At 38.9% G+C, this 17320-nt stretch overlaps 1 protein-coding gene across 2 annotated transcripts in view; it reads right to left on the minus strand.

The window, feature by feature from the left end:
- Positions 1 to 2214: 2214 nt before the first annotated feature.
- The window catches only part of poldip2 (polymerase (DNA-directed), delta interacting protein 2), a 43689-nt gene continuing 28583 nt past the window's right edge, over positions 2215 to 17320 (minus strand). Inside the window, exons 2-11 of one of the 2 annotated variants that reach the window (XM_061925461.2) lie at positions 16439 to 16514; positions 16179 to 16276; positions 15105 to 15204; positions 13635 to 13710; positions 10137 to 10244; positions 9838 to 9974; positions 9700 to 9726; positions 7409 to 7534; positions 3148 to 3227; positions 2215 to 3068 (exon numbers count right to left, since the gene is read on the minus strand). In XM_061925461.2, coding sequence (XP_061781445.1) covers positions 2954 to 3068; positions 3148 to 3227; positions 7409 to 7534; positions 9700 to 9726; positions 9838 to 9974; positions 10137 to 10244; positions 13635 to 13710; positions 15105 to 15204; positions 16179 to 16276; positions 16439 to 16514 — 943 coding nt within the window. In that variant the 3' untranslated portion in view covers positions 2215 to 2953. Of the gene's footprint in view, positions 3069 to 3147; positions 3228 to 7408; positions 7535 to 9699; positions 9727 to 9837; positions 9975 to 10136; positions 10245 to 13634; positions 13711 to 15104; positions 15205 to 16178; positions 16277 to 16438; positions 16521 to 17320 lie in introns of both variants that reach the window. The other variant, XM_061925460.2, reaches the window with a different exon arrangement.

A 17320-nucleotide genomic window follows, 5' to 3' on the forward strand; every position in this document is an offset into this window, starting at 1 on the left:
TTTAAAGCATTTATCGGACGATAATATCGGCTGGCCGATATTATCGGACATCTCTAGTATTAACGCATTATTCCTCAAAACAGGACGGTGCAAGCTCTGTGTATTCAGTGTAGTACATTACTAATAATTAAGAGGGAAACATGCCAAAAGTGAGCCAAGTCTATTTTTCCTCCTTCCTATAAGGTCGGTCCTTAAGCAAAATCTGTGGTAAGTTCGCACGAGGCGCGGGCGATACTGCAAATGTCAGAATTGATCTGATACCAAGTAGGTACCATGTATCGCCAATTTTTTTGTCGGATATTTATTGGAAGATATCAAATTATTTTTCTATATTGATATGTTTTAAAACATGACACAGATTTCCGGCAGCCAAACAAATATATTTATTAAACTTACCAGACAAATATCAAGCGCATCACACTAGTATCACTTTTCATCCATCCATTTCCTACCGCTTGTCCCTCTCGACAGTATTGGTTGTTTTTTTTATTATAGTGATCACTTTTTTTTATAAGAATAAAACACTACCGACATATTTTAGGCTAAACAAATCCAAATATTATACTTACACATAAAATATCGAGCACATCACTATAGTATCGAGCCGATGTTGGTATCAACACTCAATATTTTTGATCGAGCCGTGCAGCCGGTATTAACACATTATTCCTTAAAACAGGACGGTGCAATTAGCTCTGTGTATCCAGTGTACTACATTACTAATAATTAAGAGGGATACATGCCAAAAGTGGGCCAATTATTCAAATGTAACTGCTATTTTTCCTCCTTTCTATAAGCTCGGTCCTTAATCAAAATCTGTGGTAAATTTACACGGGCGAAACTGCAAATGTTGGAATCGATCCGATACCAAGTAGGTGCCAATATCGCCAATATTTTTGTCGGATATTTATTAGAAGAGATCAAATGATTTTTCTATTTTGATATGTTTTAAAACATGACACATATTTCCGGAAATCAAACAAAAATATTTATTAAACTTACCAGACAAATATCAAGCGCATCACACTAGTATCACTTTTCATCCATCCATTTCCCTCTCGGCGGTATTTTTTTTTTTTTTTTTACATAGCAATAACTTGTATATGAATAAAACACTAAACACATATTTTAGGCAAATACAATTAAAATATTATACTTACAATTAAAATATCGTGCACATCACTATAGTATCGAGCCGATGTTGGTATCAACACTCAATATTTTTGATCGATCCGTGCAGGCATTAACGCATTATTCTTTAAAACGGTACAATCTCTGTGTATCCAAGGGTACTTATGAAAATACAACTACATTACTAATAATTTAGAGGGATAAATGCCAAAAGTGGGCTAATTATACAAATGTAACTTATAGTTTTCCTCCTTTCTACAAGGTCGGTTCTTAATCAAAATCTGTGGTAACTAAACTGGTAATTTATTTCACATAATTTCATTAGTGACTTCCTGTCCCCGCCCAGTCAACATGTCATTTAAACAGCTAGTGGGCGTGGCTAGCCATTTTTTTTATTAGCCAATGAGAGTTTATGATTCATAGCATTAACTCAACCTATTAACTTTGCCTAGCAACAAAACCGATGGCTGCGTTCCAATTCTAGCACTTCCATACACACCAAGTACTGCAAAATACAGTGCTCTGCCAGTACCCGGATGTTGCACTCACTACGCTATTAAATTGTGATAGCAATTTAAATGTTTCAAACTTTGCGATTAAACAACAAATATGGTATCATTGTCAAATGGATTTAAAACTTGAAGTATGGCCAGAACAGGCTGCTTTAATGCATATAAGTGACATTGTAAATAAGGAAATTAAACTAAAGTATACACACATTAAAATAGTAGTAAAATGAACGAAAACATTTATATTTTTTCTTAGAAAATAAATTATGTTCTTTAAACAAATCGCAGTATTTTTCCACTTTTTCTTGTCTCCTTTAAAATGTGAATAGCAACCACTAGAGTTAGTCCCTCCCCTTCCGCTACACAGCCCAAGAAAAAGACATAATTTTGGCAGTTTGTGCTGTACTTGGCAGTGTGCAGGTACTCAAAAGACTGCAACGCCATCTCAATTCGCGGACCTCCCCTGCACATGCGTGTTTAGTGTGGCGAGTGGTGACGTCTGGTGGTGGCAAACTCCAGTACAATACAATACAACATGATCTCCATGCATAGTAAACAAGGCATTGGCGGCATGCATTTTTGAAAACATATTTATTTACCTATAATTACATTCCTATTTACAGTATTTCAACCATAGGAGTAGTTTTAAAACAAAAGTATACTGAAGTCAAACAGTTGGCCTTGTGTTTACAAAAAAAAAAGTTTTGCTGACAAAGGTTGACATTTCACACACTGTCTGCATTCAAGTACAGTCTTGGCTGGTTTCTCTATGTTTCTGGTGTTGTATGGAGACAACATCTGATCACTGCACATTTTCCATCACGGGTTTGATTCACTTTTAAATCGTTTAATAACAGTCTTCAATCAATTATTCACAGTCGACTATAGACACCTGGCAAGGACAAGGCAAACATTTGGCAGGGATTTTGTGTTATTCATTCATGCCAACCTAGCTATAATAAATTATTGTTGGGTTTTTTGCCCAAAGGTAACTGTTAAACTGTAAACTGGGAAGAAACTGAGTTCCCAGTCATTTGAGAGCGAAAGGGTTAGGCTAAAAAGTGAACATTATGATTTTCAAAACAGACCCACGTGAAGTTGTTGCATGAGAATCTGCTGCATTTGCAAAAACAACCTGAACCTGCTCTGCTTTGGAACACTATTTCCACACGTTCCTCTTTTTTATCCCCCACAGGCTGCCATATTTAGTTTGTACACTCAAAGAGGAAAGCTTACATTTTTTTGGATACCGAAGCTGAGGCAATGATAGAAGGGAGGAGGAGGCCTTGCAGGGTGACGGTGAGCATGTGCAGTTAGAACGTGTAGCCTGCAGGGGGAGCTTTATCATCTTTGTTGCTCTCTAGGGAGAAAGGGGGAATGCGGACATCAAAGCAGGAACCGTCCGTCCTCTCGATACGAAATGTTCCCCTAAACATAAATCACCAAAGACCGTATTTAATGTAACAGCAGTTGTCTATGGAAACGTATTGAGTTGTGAGAAACTTACCACATGTGCCCGCTGGGGGACTGCAGAGAGACATGACTGCTGTACTGAAATGCTGGCTGTTCTTTAGACAACACCGGTTCCTGCGACACCAAACACAAACATGTCAATTTGAACATAGTTTGTGTTTGACACAGAAAATATGCAATTATTTGGCTGGATTTGAAAAAATCATGAGCCTTTGCATGTTCGTTTACTTGTGACTTTGGCCAGAGACATTTGGAAACATTACAATTATCAAGGATTTGTATCCATTTGTGCATATTTTTGGTATAGATTCTGCTGTTTTCATGATATGTCTTATCTACCAGAACTGATGTGATAATTTTGTTGTATGACAATGAAGCCTTTAGCATGTGCATCTTTCATCTGGTGGCTTACAACCTAAAATAAAATAAGGGTGCATTAGTTTGATTGATGTGGTAGAATCCAGGTTAATATTACAGTAAGCCCTTGTTTTTTTGCTGTTAATTGGTTCCAGGCATGACTGTGGTAGATCATTTTGTGTGGAGTACGAATTACTAGTCATAAATCAAATGTTTAAAAAAAAAAAAAAAAAAAAAAATTTGAGTCCACATAGTCACCTTTACAATCGTTTAATCCAATATAGTAATTCTGCCTTAGACTGAGCCAATCAGTGGTCACGATCAGTGTTTGAAAAATTACTTAAAGTTATTATAGTTACTCGTTACTTTGCCAAAAAAAAGTATTTGAATTACTAACGGAACTACTCTATTAAATGCAATTAATTACTAGGGGAAGTAATATTGTATTACCGGTACTTAAAAAAACAAAACATAACAAAACAACTAAATATAATAATTAAATATCTGGCATATCCAGTTGAGAGATGTTTCATGAGATCAGAGTGTGTGTGTGTGTGTGTGTGTGTGTGTGACATCAGATCAATGATGTCAAACATGCGGCCAAAACAGGTCCAATCCGGCCCACTAGATGAGTTTGCTAAGTGTAAAATTGAGCTGAATTTTTAAATGAAAGAAACTGCTGTTCTATATGTGTCTACTAGATGTCGCAATAGCAATTCTGTTAGGCAAGCAAATAGTTTATACCGGCGCAAGCAAGGACACCAAGCAAGAGGTACACGGTAAAGCGAGGCTGTGACTCCTCCCCCTCGACCCAACGTATAAGAAACAGGAGTAAAATTAAAAATTGGTAACACCACTTAAGATGCTGCATGAGACACTGCACCTTGACATAGTTCTGTGAAAATTATTGTCTTCTGTGCAAATTTAAAGAAAGTGAACAGTGGAAATGACAAATGAGGTAGTTGATAAATAGAATAGTTTTTATTTATGCTTTATTTTGTATTTTGTTCAATCCTAGATGGGCTGTGATTTAAAGTTTATTGCTTTGTACAAACCCCGTTTCCATGAGTTGGGAAATTGTGTCAGATGTAAATATAAACGGAATACAATGATTTGCAAATCATTTTCAACCCATATTCAGTTGAATATGCTACAAAGACAACATATTTGATGTTCAAACTGATAAACATTTTTTTTTTTTTGCAAATAATCATTAACTTTAGAATTTGATGCCAGCAACACGTGACAAAGAAGTTGGGAAAGGTGGCAATAAATACTGATAAAGTTGAGGAATGCTCATCAAAAACTTATTTGGAACATCCCACAGGTGTGCAGGTTAATTGGGAACAGGTGGGTGCCATGATTGGGCATAAAAACAGCTTCCCAAAAAATGCTCAGTCTTTCACAAGAAAGGATGGGGCGAGGTACACCCCTTTGTCCACAACTGCTTGAGCAAATAGTGAAACAGTTTAAGAACAACGTTTCTCAAAGTACAATTGCAAGAAATTTAGGGATTTCAACATCTACGGTCCATAATATCATCAAAAGGTTCAGAGAATCTGGAGAAATCACTCCACGTAAGCGGCATGGCCGGAAGTCAACATTGAATGACCGTGACCTTCGACCCCTCAGACGGCACTGTATCAAAAACCGACATCAATCTCTAAAAGATATCACCACATGGGCTCAGGAACACTTCAGAAAACCACTGTCACTAAATACAGTTTGTCGCTACATCTGTAAGTGCAAGTTAAAGCTCTACCATGCAAAGCGAAAGCCATTTATCAACAACATCCAGAAACGCCGCCGGCTTCACTGGGCCTGAACTCATCTAAGATGGACTGATGCAAAGTGGAAAAGTGTTCTGTGGTCTGACGAGTCCACATTTCAAATTGTTTTTGGAAATATTCGACCTAGTGTCATCCGGACCAAAGGGGAAGCGAACCATCTGGACTGTTATCGACGCAAAGTTCAAAAGCCAGCATCTGTGATGGTATGGGGGTGCATTAGTGCCCAAGGCATGGGTAACTTACACATCTGTGAAGGCACCATTAATGCTGAAAGGTACATACAGGTTTTGGAACAACATATGCTGCCATCTAAGCGCCGTCTTTTTCATGGATGCCCCTGCTTATTTCAGCAAGACAATGCCAAGCCACATTCAGCACGTGTTACAACAGCGTGGCTTCGTAAAAAAAGAGTGCGAGTACTTTCCTGGCCCGCCTGCAGTCCAGACCTGTCTCCCATCGAAAATATGTGGCGCATTATGAAGCGTAAAATACGACAGCGGAGACCCTGGACTGTTGAACGACTGAAGCTCTACATAAACCAAGAATGGGAAAGAATTCCACTTTCAAAGCTTCAACAATTATTTTCCTCAGTTCCCAATCGTTTATTGAGTGTTGTTAAAAGAAAAGTGATGTAACACAGTGGTGAACATGTCCTTTCCCAACTACTTTGTCACGTCTTGCAGCCATGAAATTCTAAGTTAATTATTATTTGCAAAAAAAAAAAAAAGTTTATGAGTTTGAACATCAAATATCTTGTCTTTGTAGTGCATTCAATTGAATATGGGTTGAAAAGGATTTGCAAATCATTGTATTCCGTTTATATTTACATTTAACATAATTTCCCAACTCATATGGAAACGGGGTTTGTAGATACGCTGAGATTAAGTCTGAATTCATTGCGCTCTTCTTGGTGTTTTTGAAACTGCACCAATTTGTTCCTCAGAATTTTCAACTAACTTGAAGTGTTTTGTCAAGAGGATTATTTGTGATATGTACATTTTTAGAATGTTCTTGTTCTATTTTGGGCAGAAGTAAAACAAAGAAAACAATCTGAAGTTGTCGTAGTTGTATTTTTCAGTTATTATGCCATGATTTTACCTGTCCGGTCCACGTGGGAATAGATTTTCCTCCATTCCGCCCCTGAGGTACAATGAGTTTGACACCCCTGGCCTAGACAGAGCAGCATTAGCTAAACTGTGTTTGTTAGCTCAGACTCACAGTTTGCGGGCAGTTACGGCAGGTCTTCTGAATTTTGTCACTGGTTTGCATTAGCGCAAGTTAATAAAGAGATTGAATGTGCTTCGATGGCTGTAATCTCCTTGTCCACAAATGGGGTATTGTAGGATATCAGGCTGGTCATTTCAATCATCGATTGTTCATTATTCCCTCTAAGTACTTGTGTGTATGTCTGCTGTGTGATGTTGCTCTGATCTATTTGATATCAAATTTGTTTTAGTGTGGTGCTTTTTAGTAGAAATATATTGCACACATTGAACGTGCTGTGCTTCCGACACGGTCTAGTTGAAGTACAACCACATCAAATGTAGCGTGCCACGTGACAAAAGTCTTAGTGTTGTAATGTACATAAAAGTTATTAGATTACTCGTACTAGTAAAAGTAATAGTGTTAGTAACGAACAGCGCACCCGGATTGGTGTGGTCTGATCTAGTGGCCATTACTACTGTAGTATTGATATTTTTTAGTGAATTTAGCCATTGTTATGGTTACAAATGGTTAAACTGAAAATTCAAATAATATTTTCTTACACACAAAAAAACAGCAATAAGAATGAAGCAGCAAACATTGAAGCGCGATTTGGCAAGGGACGACTGCACAATGGTTTTATTTTGAAGCTTTGGACAGGAAGTCAGTGTGTGCATGTTTTAATGCTGTAGTTATGTTGCACGCTGCTTGGCAGTAATGATGACGTTAACAATACATGTCAATATGAGCTGACCTGTTTTTCATAGAAATAACCTTCTGTGGGTCTCAAATGTTACTTCAACAAAAGCGGTATGTCAACTTAAGTGGACAATTTTTTTTATTAAAAAGGATCACGGTTAACCAGGACTTGAGTTGGTCGACATAAGTAGGTTCCATTGTATATACTTTTATTTGTATGTCAAAGTGTGAGAGTGCTGCTCTGACCCTGCCGACCACGCCACGTCCTCGGACAGTCTCCAGGGTGCCGGACAGACTAAAGATCCTCCAGTGTCTTTCTCTTAGTTGAACCACCTCATTGCCCAGGTTCTCCAAACGGATGCAGTATCGCCACTTACAAAACAGAACACACCATTGACACAAAAGCATTCAGTTGATACAGTGGGCAAAATAAGTGTTTGAACCCCTGCTGATTTTGTACGTTTACCACCTTACACAGATATGAACAGTTCAGAATTTTCCAGATCTCCCCTACCAATTAGCAACTTTTCTGACCATTTGTGAGCCCAGGAAGTACACAAATTAGTCCTATCTTGAGAAAAGTACTCTTAATCTCCAATTGTTATGCAATAGAAGACACCCTTCTCTTCCATTCCAACCTCTCCATCCCCATGGTGAAGACCAGAGAGCTGTGAGGAAAACTGGAATGGGCTACAAGACCATCAGCAAGAACCTTGATGAGAAAGACTATTCTTGGTGTAATATTAAGGAAATGTGATGTAGTCAAATTAATTTAGAATTGAGCTATTCAGCATCAACTCAGCATGATTGGAGGCAGATAAATGATGAATACAACATCATCCCTACTGTCAAACATGGAGGTCGAACCATTCTGCTTTACTGTTTCTTCACCACATTGAGGGGCCAATGAACAGGAACATGTACAAAAGAATGATAGAAAAAAACCTTCTGGTCTCAGCCAGAACACTGAAATGGGTCTTCGGGTGCAACAAAAGAGTGGCTCAAAAAGAAGCATAACAAGATCATGGAGTGGGCTATTCCATCCTAGGAGATTAATCCCAAAGAAAATCTATGGAGGTAAACTGAGTTACAAAGTGACAGGCTAAAAAAACATCAAGATTTGGACATATTTTGTGTGAAAGGTGAACAGCTTAAAAGTATAACCTGTCAGCTGACTCTGACTGGATGCACAAAATACTCCACCGAATATACAGTCGTGGTCAAAAGTTTACATACACTTGTGAAGGACATAATGTCATGGCTGTCTTGAGTTTCCAATCATTTCTACAACTCTTATTTTTTTGTGATAGAGTGATTGGAGCACATACCGGTACTTGTTTGTCACAAAAACATTCATGAAGTTTGGTTCTTTTATGATTTATTATGGGTCTACTGAAAATGTAACCAAATCTCCTGGGTCAAAAGTATACATACAGCAACATACATTATCAATTTTGGTGATGTAGAAAAGTTACAATCAAATCAAATTAGCTTCATGGCATGGCCTCTTAAAAAAATAATTAAATTAAAAATGTTGCTGTTTGGCCACAATACCCAGCAATATGTTTGGAAGAGAAAAAGTGAGACCTTTAATCCCAGGAACACCACACCTACCGTCAAGCATGGTGGTGGTAGTATTAGGTTCTGGGCCTATTTTGCTGCCAATGGAACTGGTGCTTTATAGAGAGTAAATGGGACAATGAAAAAAGAGGATTACCTCCAAATTCTTCAGGACAACTTAAAATCATCAGCCTGGAGGTTGGGTCTTGGCCGCAGTTGGGTGTTCCAACAGGACAATGACCCCAAACACACATGGTGTGTCAAGCATGGTGGTGGTAGTATTAAGCTCTGGGCCTCTTTTGCTGCCAATGGGACTGGTGCTTCATAGAGAGTAAATTGGACTTAAACCCCAATGAAAAGAGAGAATTACCTCCAAATTCTTCAAGACAACCTAAAATCATCAGCCCGGAGGTTGGGTTTTGGGCGCAGTTGGCTGTTCCAACAGGACAATGACCCCAAACACGCCTCAAAAGTGGTAAAGGAATGGCTAAATCAGGCTACAATTAAGGTTTTGGACTGGGCTTCCCAAAATCCTGACTTAAACCCCATTGAGAACATGTGGACAATGCTGAAGAAACAAGCCCATGTCAGAAAACCAACAATCAAAAATTCAACCAGAAGCTTGCCAGAAGCTTGTGGATGGCTACCAAAAGCACCTTATTGCAGTGAAACTTGCCAAGGGACATGTAACCAAATATTAACATTGCTGTATGTATACTTTTGACCCAGCAGATTTGGTCACATTTTCAGTAGACCCATAATAAATTCCTAAAAGAACAAAACTTCATGATTGTTTTTGTGACAAACAAGTATGTGCTCCAATCACTCTATCACAACAAATCAGAGTTGTAGAAATTATTGGAAACTCCAGACAGCCATGACATTATGTTCTTTACAAGTGTATGTAAACTTTTGACCACGACTGTAGTTAAGTGTCATTGATTAGCTAGCTGACCTGTGTATTTTTTTCTACTCACCCAGTACACATGGGAGTTCTGGCCTTCCTGAATGAAGAGAGAATCAAAAGTATTACAAATATGTGCATTTGGAGACAGAAAAACACCAGCATAAAAAAGGCAAGCACATATTCATAATAGTGCATGTTTACTATTTACCCTCATGCCCATGTAGAACGGGATGACGGTGACCCGGATGTTTTCAGTAGTCTCCCTGTGGACGTCAGAGAGCTCCAACCAGGGGTGGTTCTTTTCTTGCCATGCTTTTAGGGTGTCTCTGGCTACAAATGGAGGCGCTAAGGTGCACAGAGAACAAAAAGGCATGTTCAATAATTGTTCAGTTAGAGACAGAGATATGACCAGTCTCTAAAATGACACAGCACACGATACAGAAAAAATGACCGCAATCTTGGAAAAGAATGAGGCTGATAGCTCAAGTGAGGCACAAGTGTGTTTACATTTAGTAGGGTTGTACATAAGGAAGCGTTCGAACAGCTCATGCTGGATGGGAGTCTGCTCTGCAGAATTGTAAGGCAGGATGTCTTCATGACTAACATAATCCAGACCTGAGAGAAAGGCAGAAACACAACAATTACCAGTGGAACATGTTCAAGTCGATGTCCCAAAAAGCTATTGCTTGATACTACCTGTGACTTTGACCAGACACATATGTAAAACAAGAGATTTTAAAGAATCTTGTTTGATGACACCATTTTTTCCCCCAAACTTAGTTGCGGAAAGGTTGAAAGAGCGGCTGAGAAGTGTACCACAAAAAAAAAGGACCTTTGGTCACTTGCCAAGACTTTGAACTTAAGTAAGTAAGCATTTCCTTTCCGGGACCTCTTTTTTTGTTTGAACTGACTTCGAAATGACATCAAATCAGCTTTCGCAACAACATGCCAGCATTAATGATGAACTCAACAATACTATAACACATTTTGTCATATACTTATTGATTTTTCAGAAATGGTCCTTGACATAATCAGCATAAGTGGGCACTTTTAATTAATAAGAATGTGGTGGACCAGAGGCCTCATGTAACAAGCTTGCGTACACACAAAAGCCTGCTGTACGCCCTTCTTCACGGCAAAGTTGAGATGTTTCAAGACTGACGTTGACGTGGAAATGTGCGCTGCCTCACGTCACATGAAATTGTAATCTGGATCATGTGAGCAGGCTACTGTATAAACACATGCTATAAGTTACACTAATTAGATTTATATTGGGGATAATCAGTCACCCAACTCTTCTTAAGTTTTACCTATCATTGTTGTAACGATCTTTTCAAATGAGGTGCAGCACTAATTCCCCCTAGTTTTGCCCACGAACATCTATCGTCTTGTTCACTTTCCTCCTGACATGGCCGTTTACTTTTTATTTCAGTCTGTGTTCAGTTCTCGGAGACACGGCAATGTCAGGCTGACAATCGCTCTGCTGTTCACTCCAAACACAAGAAAGAATAACCTCCTACTGACTTGTGATGTGCTGAGCTCAAGCACATTGCTTGTCATGCACAAAGCCATGCACATGTCTGCAGCCAAATCCAAGTATTTTGCGATGTAACAGACATGTGCTTGGATTTGTGCATGAGAACACTTTAATACATCTAAATCTTTACTTGTGTACGCTGTTTTCTGGGTTTAAAGTTACATCTATTTTTAGTAGGAAAGCCACACAACTGTTACATGAGGCCCCAGGACTTGGGTTGGTCAACATAGACTGGTTGTCCATAATATACGAGGTCAACTTAAAAAGGCACCTACTTTGCAAAACCAACTTTTCTTACCTGTTGGTACCTGGTTTTGTGTATTCAGGGTCTGCATAAGTCCCGGAAATTTGAAATCAAACCATGGAGGCACAGCAGAGATATTTATAAAACAATTTTGCCATCCTTTTTACTTCTTCCAAACAAGGCTGTTTAGAATTTGCCCAATTTATAAAGTTTTTTTCCAAGTGTGACGTCACCAGATATCTCCATATATAGTACAGATTTACCCGAAAAGCATTGCGCGAGTCCCCCATTGTAGTCCGATGCTGACGTCAATGTGCTCATTATTTTTCTCTATCCTCTTGTTGTGGGGCAGAGTGGCTCGCACATGCACATGCACATGCATCCTGCACTGTTGGCATTTCTAATACAAAGACGGGATATGTAAGTGCTAAAAACTATAACATGACTGGCGGTTAGAAGATGCAGTCGAAGTGTAGCCACGTAAATAAGACCACCCATAAAACGGCACAACCTGAAGAAACTGTCAGAAAGCGGCTAAAAACGGTCTTTAAAACATAATCTCTGCAAAACTTTGACCAATGGACCACCATTCCATATTACGTAGACTATAAGGAAGTGATTTAAATGTTGAAAAAAATCATAATGATAGGGCTGGGTGATATGGACCAAAACTGATATCCCGGTGTTTTTAGGCCGAATGGCGATATATATGGGTATCTAAAACAAAACATGCAAAGGGCTTAAAGTTGCTTAAAGTGTTTTGTGGTTAGATAACCAGTGTTGAGAGTACTCTTTGTTGTAAGTAGTAATGTAACGTATTGCTTATTCTTATAAAGTACTTAGTTAGCAGTTATTATGCCAAATCAGTTTTTGTAAATTTTGTGCATTAACGTTATGTTGATAGCCTCATGCTTGTATGTTGGGATAGATGGAGCTTCTACTCACTCACTACAATAAAATGCAGATGACTGTTCAGTTTGAAACTGCTCTTCAGCCACCCAGCCGCAGCACTAGGTTGGTCTGCTTGGGCTATGGGGAGAAGCACTTTTAAGCCAAGGAGTAGCTAAACATTTGACACATCAAGCGAACAGCAGGGAGGAGCTACCGCTAACTGCTGTGCTAAGTTGCTAACAGAACTGAGCATAAACAGATGAGATTAGTGATAAAGTCACTCCAAGGAGACATATTGTATAAGTTCTCAAGCAAATTGGTGCTTGGCACTCAGCACCAAGGTTTGGAATTGGGGATTAAATCACCAAAAATGATTCCCAGGCGCGGCCACCGCTGCTGCCCACTGCTCCTCTCACCTCCCAGGGGGTGATCAAGGGTGATGGGTCAAATGCAGAGAATAATTTCACCACACCTAGTGTGTGTGTGACAATCATTGGTATGTATAAATAAAGCTGTAGTCACTTACCTATAGCCAAATGCAGTCGTTGACCAAAGCATTGCATCACTCAGGAGTTGAGAAGTCAGCACCGTAGCCGCCATATTATTTTAAAAAGTTTGTTGTTGTGCGTCAGACAAGCCTACGTAAAGACGCAAGGGGTGGGGTTGAGCCAAAGAATGCCCTGGGGTGTAGAGTCCAGGTGCAGAGAAGAGCAAACGACCATAACAAAGGCACACCGAAATATTTAGTTTCAAATATATATCTCTTTCTGAAATATACCGGTATTAAGTATAATAGCGGTAAATCGCCGAGCCCTATAATATGACCCCTTTGAAAAGGAGCTGTTTGCGACTTGCTCAAGGTTACTTTTTTTTTTTTAAACCAAAAATATAACAAAAACACCACCGGCTTGCTTTTTTTTTTTTACCATTCGTGGTTTAACAGAACATACATATGTTGTAGTGTCTGTATTTTTCACAATTATTAATTATTTTGACTAAATATGGTCAAAGTTGGTTGTAGAAATTTGTCTGGCGTTCTGGCTTGTCACTCACCGGTGTCTCGTCCACATGTACATGCAGAAATCGCATGCACATAAACAAAAACAGTCCAAGAGAAGCATCTATGTTGTTACGATAGGCTATACATTCAATGATAGCTAAAGTTAGTAGCTAAACTTTGCTAATTCAGACCACACATTTTAAGCGGTTTCCACTGCAACAATAGATACAATGTAAATGTATAAATCTGTAAACAAGACCGCATAGTCAGACTCGTTGATTACCAATAGAAAGTTATCAGCACATAGTTGAGTAAAATTAAGAGTTGGCACACCTGGGATGGCGTACAGCGCTCTGCTGTCATCGTGGTTAGCCAGAAAGGTCACTGCCTCTGTCTGGGATCGCTGAGACTGTCAAATGAAACATGAAAATATTCATCCTGACAAACTTAAGTCAAATAGCATGATTAGAAAGGTGTGTGTTTACGAGAAGAACTGTATCACAATAGTGTGGGACACTGAAGTAGCTTTTTATTCAATAACAGAAAGTTACATATTACCCTTGCCCACTGGGTCTTACGCTGAGATACATACCGGTTGCTGTCAACTCTGACCTCTCGTCTGTCAGCAACATAAACAATAACGTTTCCTACTGTTACACAAAAGAGAAGCAAGCCAAAGGAAACTAATAAATGCAGAATATTATTTAATAATAACTACTGCAGTTGTTTGTATTACATTCTATTGTATTGCTTTTTAAAACAGTATTTTAAGATTGTGGTGGTATTGGGAGGCCAAACACGGATTAAGTTGATTTCAATTCCTTTCTATGGGCGAAGCTGACTTGAGATACGTGTGTTTAGATTTTTTTAGCTTGTTCGTGGAACCAATAGAGCAGGTAAGTTGAGGTACTACTGTATTTAGAGAGTACTAGATAATAGTGTTAGAGATTAATAAGACGGCAGCACAAGTAAACGCAGCAATCGCTCTCGCTCTCTCCCCATGTTTTTTGTTGTCTTGTCATCGTTTTTGTAAGTCCATATCTTAGCTTTAACCAAAAAACCTATGCTGCTAGAAGTTGTTGTTAGACATTGGCAGCAGTGCTGTATGGATGCCAGAGAACTACAGAAAATATGCATCCTGCGCTGGCCCACCTCAACCCCCACTGCTAGGTGCAAGCGCAGAGGAAGTGTCGTAGGTGGTGTGAGAAAGCAGAAGCGGGCCGAGCACTGAGAGATCCAGGCTAGGTTAAATGTATATTTATTGATGTCTATGCATCTGATGCTTTTTTTTGGCTGTCAAAAATAACGAAAATAAAGTATTTTGCAAATAAATGATGTGTATTTAAGTGAAAATGTTTGTGGAAAACATTCTGACAATAACTTTAGATTTGTATCCAAATATTCAGCTCTATTTTAAAAATGTCTTTAAATTATGCAAGCAAGTTATAGTGATTAATCATGGTTGATCTCATTAAAAAAAAAATCATCATTTAGACAGCAGTTGTTTTTTTATAGCATTTAACAAAAAATTCAGGTTGTTTGTAAAAAGATGACACTTGTTGTTTTATTGTTATCACACCATCTTAGACTTATGATGCAAGCAGTAGGAAATGGATGGATGGAAGGCCAATAATGCAAATTAGACAATTGAGCCATCATTACCAATACCCCTACCCTTCACCCCAACCGTTTGATGGATGTGAGAGCAATCTCTGGACTTCAAGAGCTGAAGAGTGAATTGAACTGGTTTGCAACATGTAACCACTAGATGTCAGAAAAGGCCTTACAAACACACTGACTTACAATGTGAGGGCAATCTCTGGTATCAATCAGAACTTGGTAGTAAGTGTGCGTCTTTCCTTTCACTTCTTTTGATCCGTGGGCACCAGGGTTTTCAGGTTTGCTGGGGATAATAATAAAAAAAACAAAAAACAGGTGTTTACTACTAGAGACACGAGTAATGGCTAGAACATACTCTCGCATCGCGTACCTTGCGTCTGCCCCTACGGCGTCTTGTTTGATTTATATTTCTTCCGTGGAGGGCTAGTGCCAGACTTTTAAATATCTTCCAAAACACTAAGGGGACTTCAGCTATTGTTGTCATTCAAAATCATCAGATTACTTTTAATGGACGTTTTACTTATAAACCAGAGAAAAATATGTTCCTAAAAATGGACCGTGCAACTTCTGAACGAGTTATGGCAGAGGACGCTATTATTATTTGCAACGCCTTTCGGCCGTTCAAGACATGGGACAAGAGAGAGCTATCATGTAAATAAGTGTTAAAAAACTATTTCTTGTAAACGACATGCAGGTGTTAATCTGTATGGTCATGTTCAGAGTTCACAAATGTTTGTAAATATACCATACCTGAAAGATTGACGGAGAATGAAAAGTGTTGGTGAGAGAAAAAGATGCTTGTGCATGGGAGAGAATATATGTCGGAATTAAACCTGTTAGCACAAGTTTGACAATAAAAGTTGAAAAGAGTGCCGTACTTTGTGACATTTTCTGGACACAACAACAAAACAAGCAGAAAAACAACACATTGAGTGATTATCTCTTGGAGCGCATCGAGATATTAAGTACACATTATCAATTTTCATGCAAATGTTTCATCACTGCTTTATTTCATACGATCATTTGTGCATTTTAAGCACAAAGTCTATTGCCTGTGTTCAGAGATCCTCCTCTGCAAAAACTGACCAATCACAGCCCTGCGTTCTGTATCACCGGTGACGCGAACCTAGGATTTTTTGGAGGCGCACGTAGGCTACGCGGGAGAAGGGGGAACGACGGCGTTGCCTACCCAAGCTACGCGACACGAGAGTATACACCAGGCTTAACTTAAAACAGTCGATTAGAATAGGGGTTTACCTGTCAGACAATGGCGGTGTGATATCTCTGTCGTAGAGTCGGGCATGCCATGGAAACAAGACAATACCTCGGTAGCCAAACACGCTGTGGAGAAATAGCTGGAAAAAAGACAACAGAGATATGGGCTAAACCTCAGATCAGATATGGAAGGTTGAAATAATTGTCAATATATTGCAATATATTATCAAGTGTGATTCATATTCTATTAGCTAATCTGTGCGTGGAAGCGAGGTAACTAACATGGTTATGGAAGTTTTTACCTGTCCTGTTTCGTATTTGCCGTGCTGCTTCAGAGCCTCAAATATCCCCACAGTCTCCAAAATCTTCCCTTCGGGCCTGTTCCTGCCACACATAGGCAACATCAATACACAGTGGCTTTCGTTTATGTCAAACTACCATTGCCCATCACAGTGAGTGGGAGATAATACAGAGAGTAGGTGTTGCGTTAGGGGTTTTATGCTGCCCATTTCCATTACCAGTCTTCCATGAGTGAGATCGGCTAATACCGATCACATGCATTAACTGTAAATTTTTAACTACAACTATGTCGACGACTCTTTTATGTCGATTAACTTCTCAGGTCAACCGCCTTCATCTTATTACTTAAATATATATGCTTAAATTGACGTCGACATAAGGTAAGGAAAGTATTTAGACCCTTTTACATTTTTCAATCTTTGTTAAAATTGCAGCCATTTGCTAAAATCAAAAAATTATTTCATTTATTGAAAACCACTGCTTCTCATCCAACCTAATGGAGCGAGAGAGGTGCTGCAAAGAGGAATGGGCGAAACTGCCCAGAGATAGGTGTGCCAAGCTTGTGGCATTGTATTCAAAAAGATTTGAGGCTGTAATTTCTGCCAAAGGTGCAATTGGGCAAAGGGTCTGAATAATTATGTACATGTGATTTTTCAGTTTTTTATTTTTGGTACATTTGCAAACATTTCTACATTTCTCTTTTTTTCTGTAAAGATGGGTTGCTGAGTGCACATTATTGAAAAATAAAATGGAACGTTTTTTATTTTAGCAAATGGTTGCAATGAAAAAGAGTGAAACATTAAAAGTGGTCTGAATACTTTCCGTACTGTATATTGGCAATGGCTTGGTTCCTTTTCTGTCAACATGTTTTGTAGCTTTGTAAC

Source organism: Nerophis lumbriciformis, linkage group LG30, assembly GCF_033978685.3.
Source record: "Nerophis lumbriciformis linkage group LG30, RoL_Nlum_v2.1, whole genome shotgun sequence".
Lineage (NCBI taxonomy): Eukaryota > Metazoa > Chordata > Actinopteri > Syngnathiformes > Syngnathidae > Nerophis > Nerophis lumbriciformis.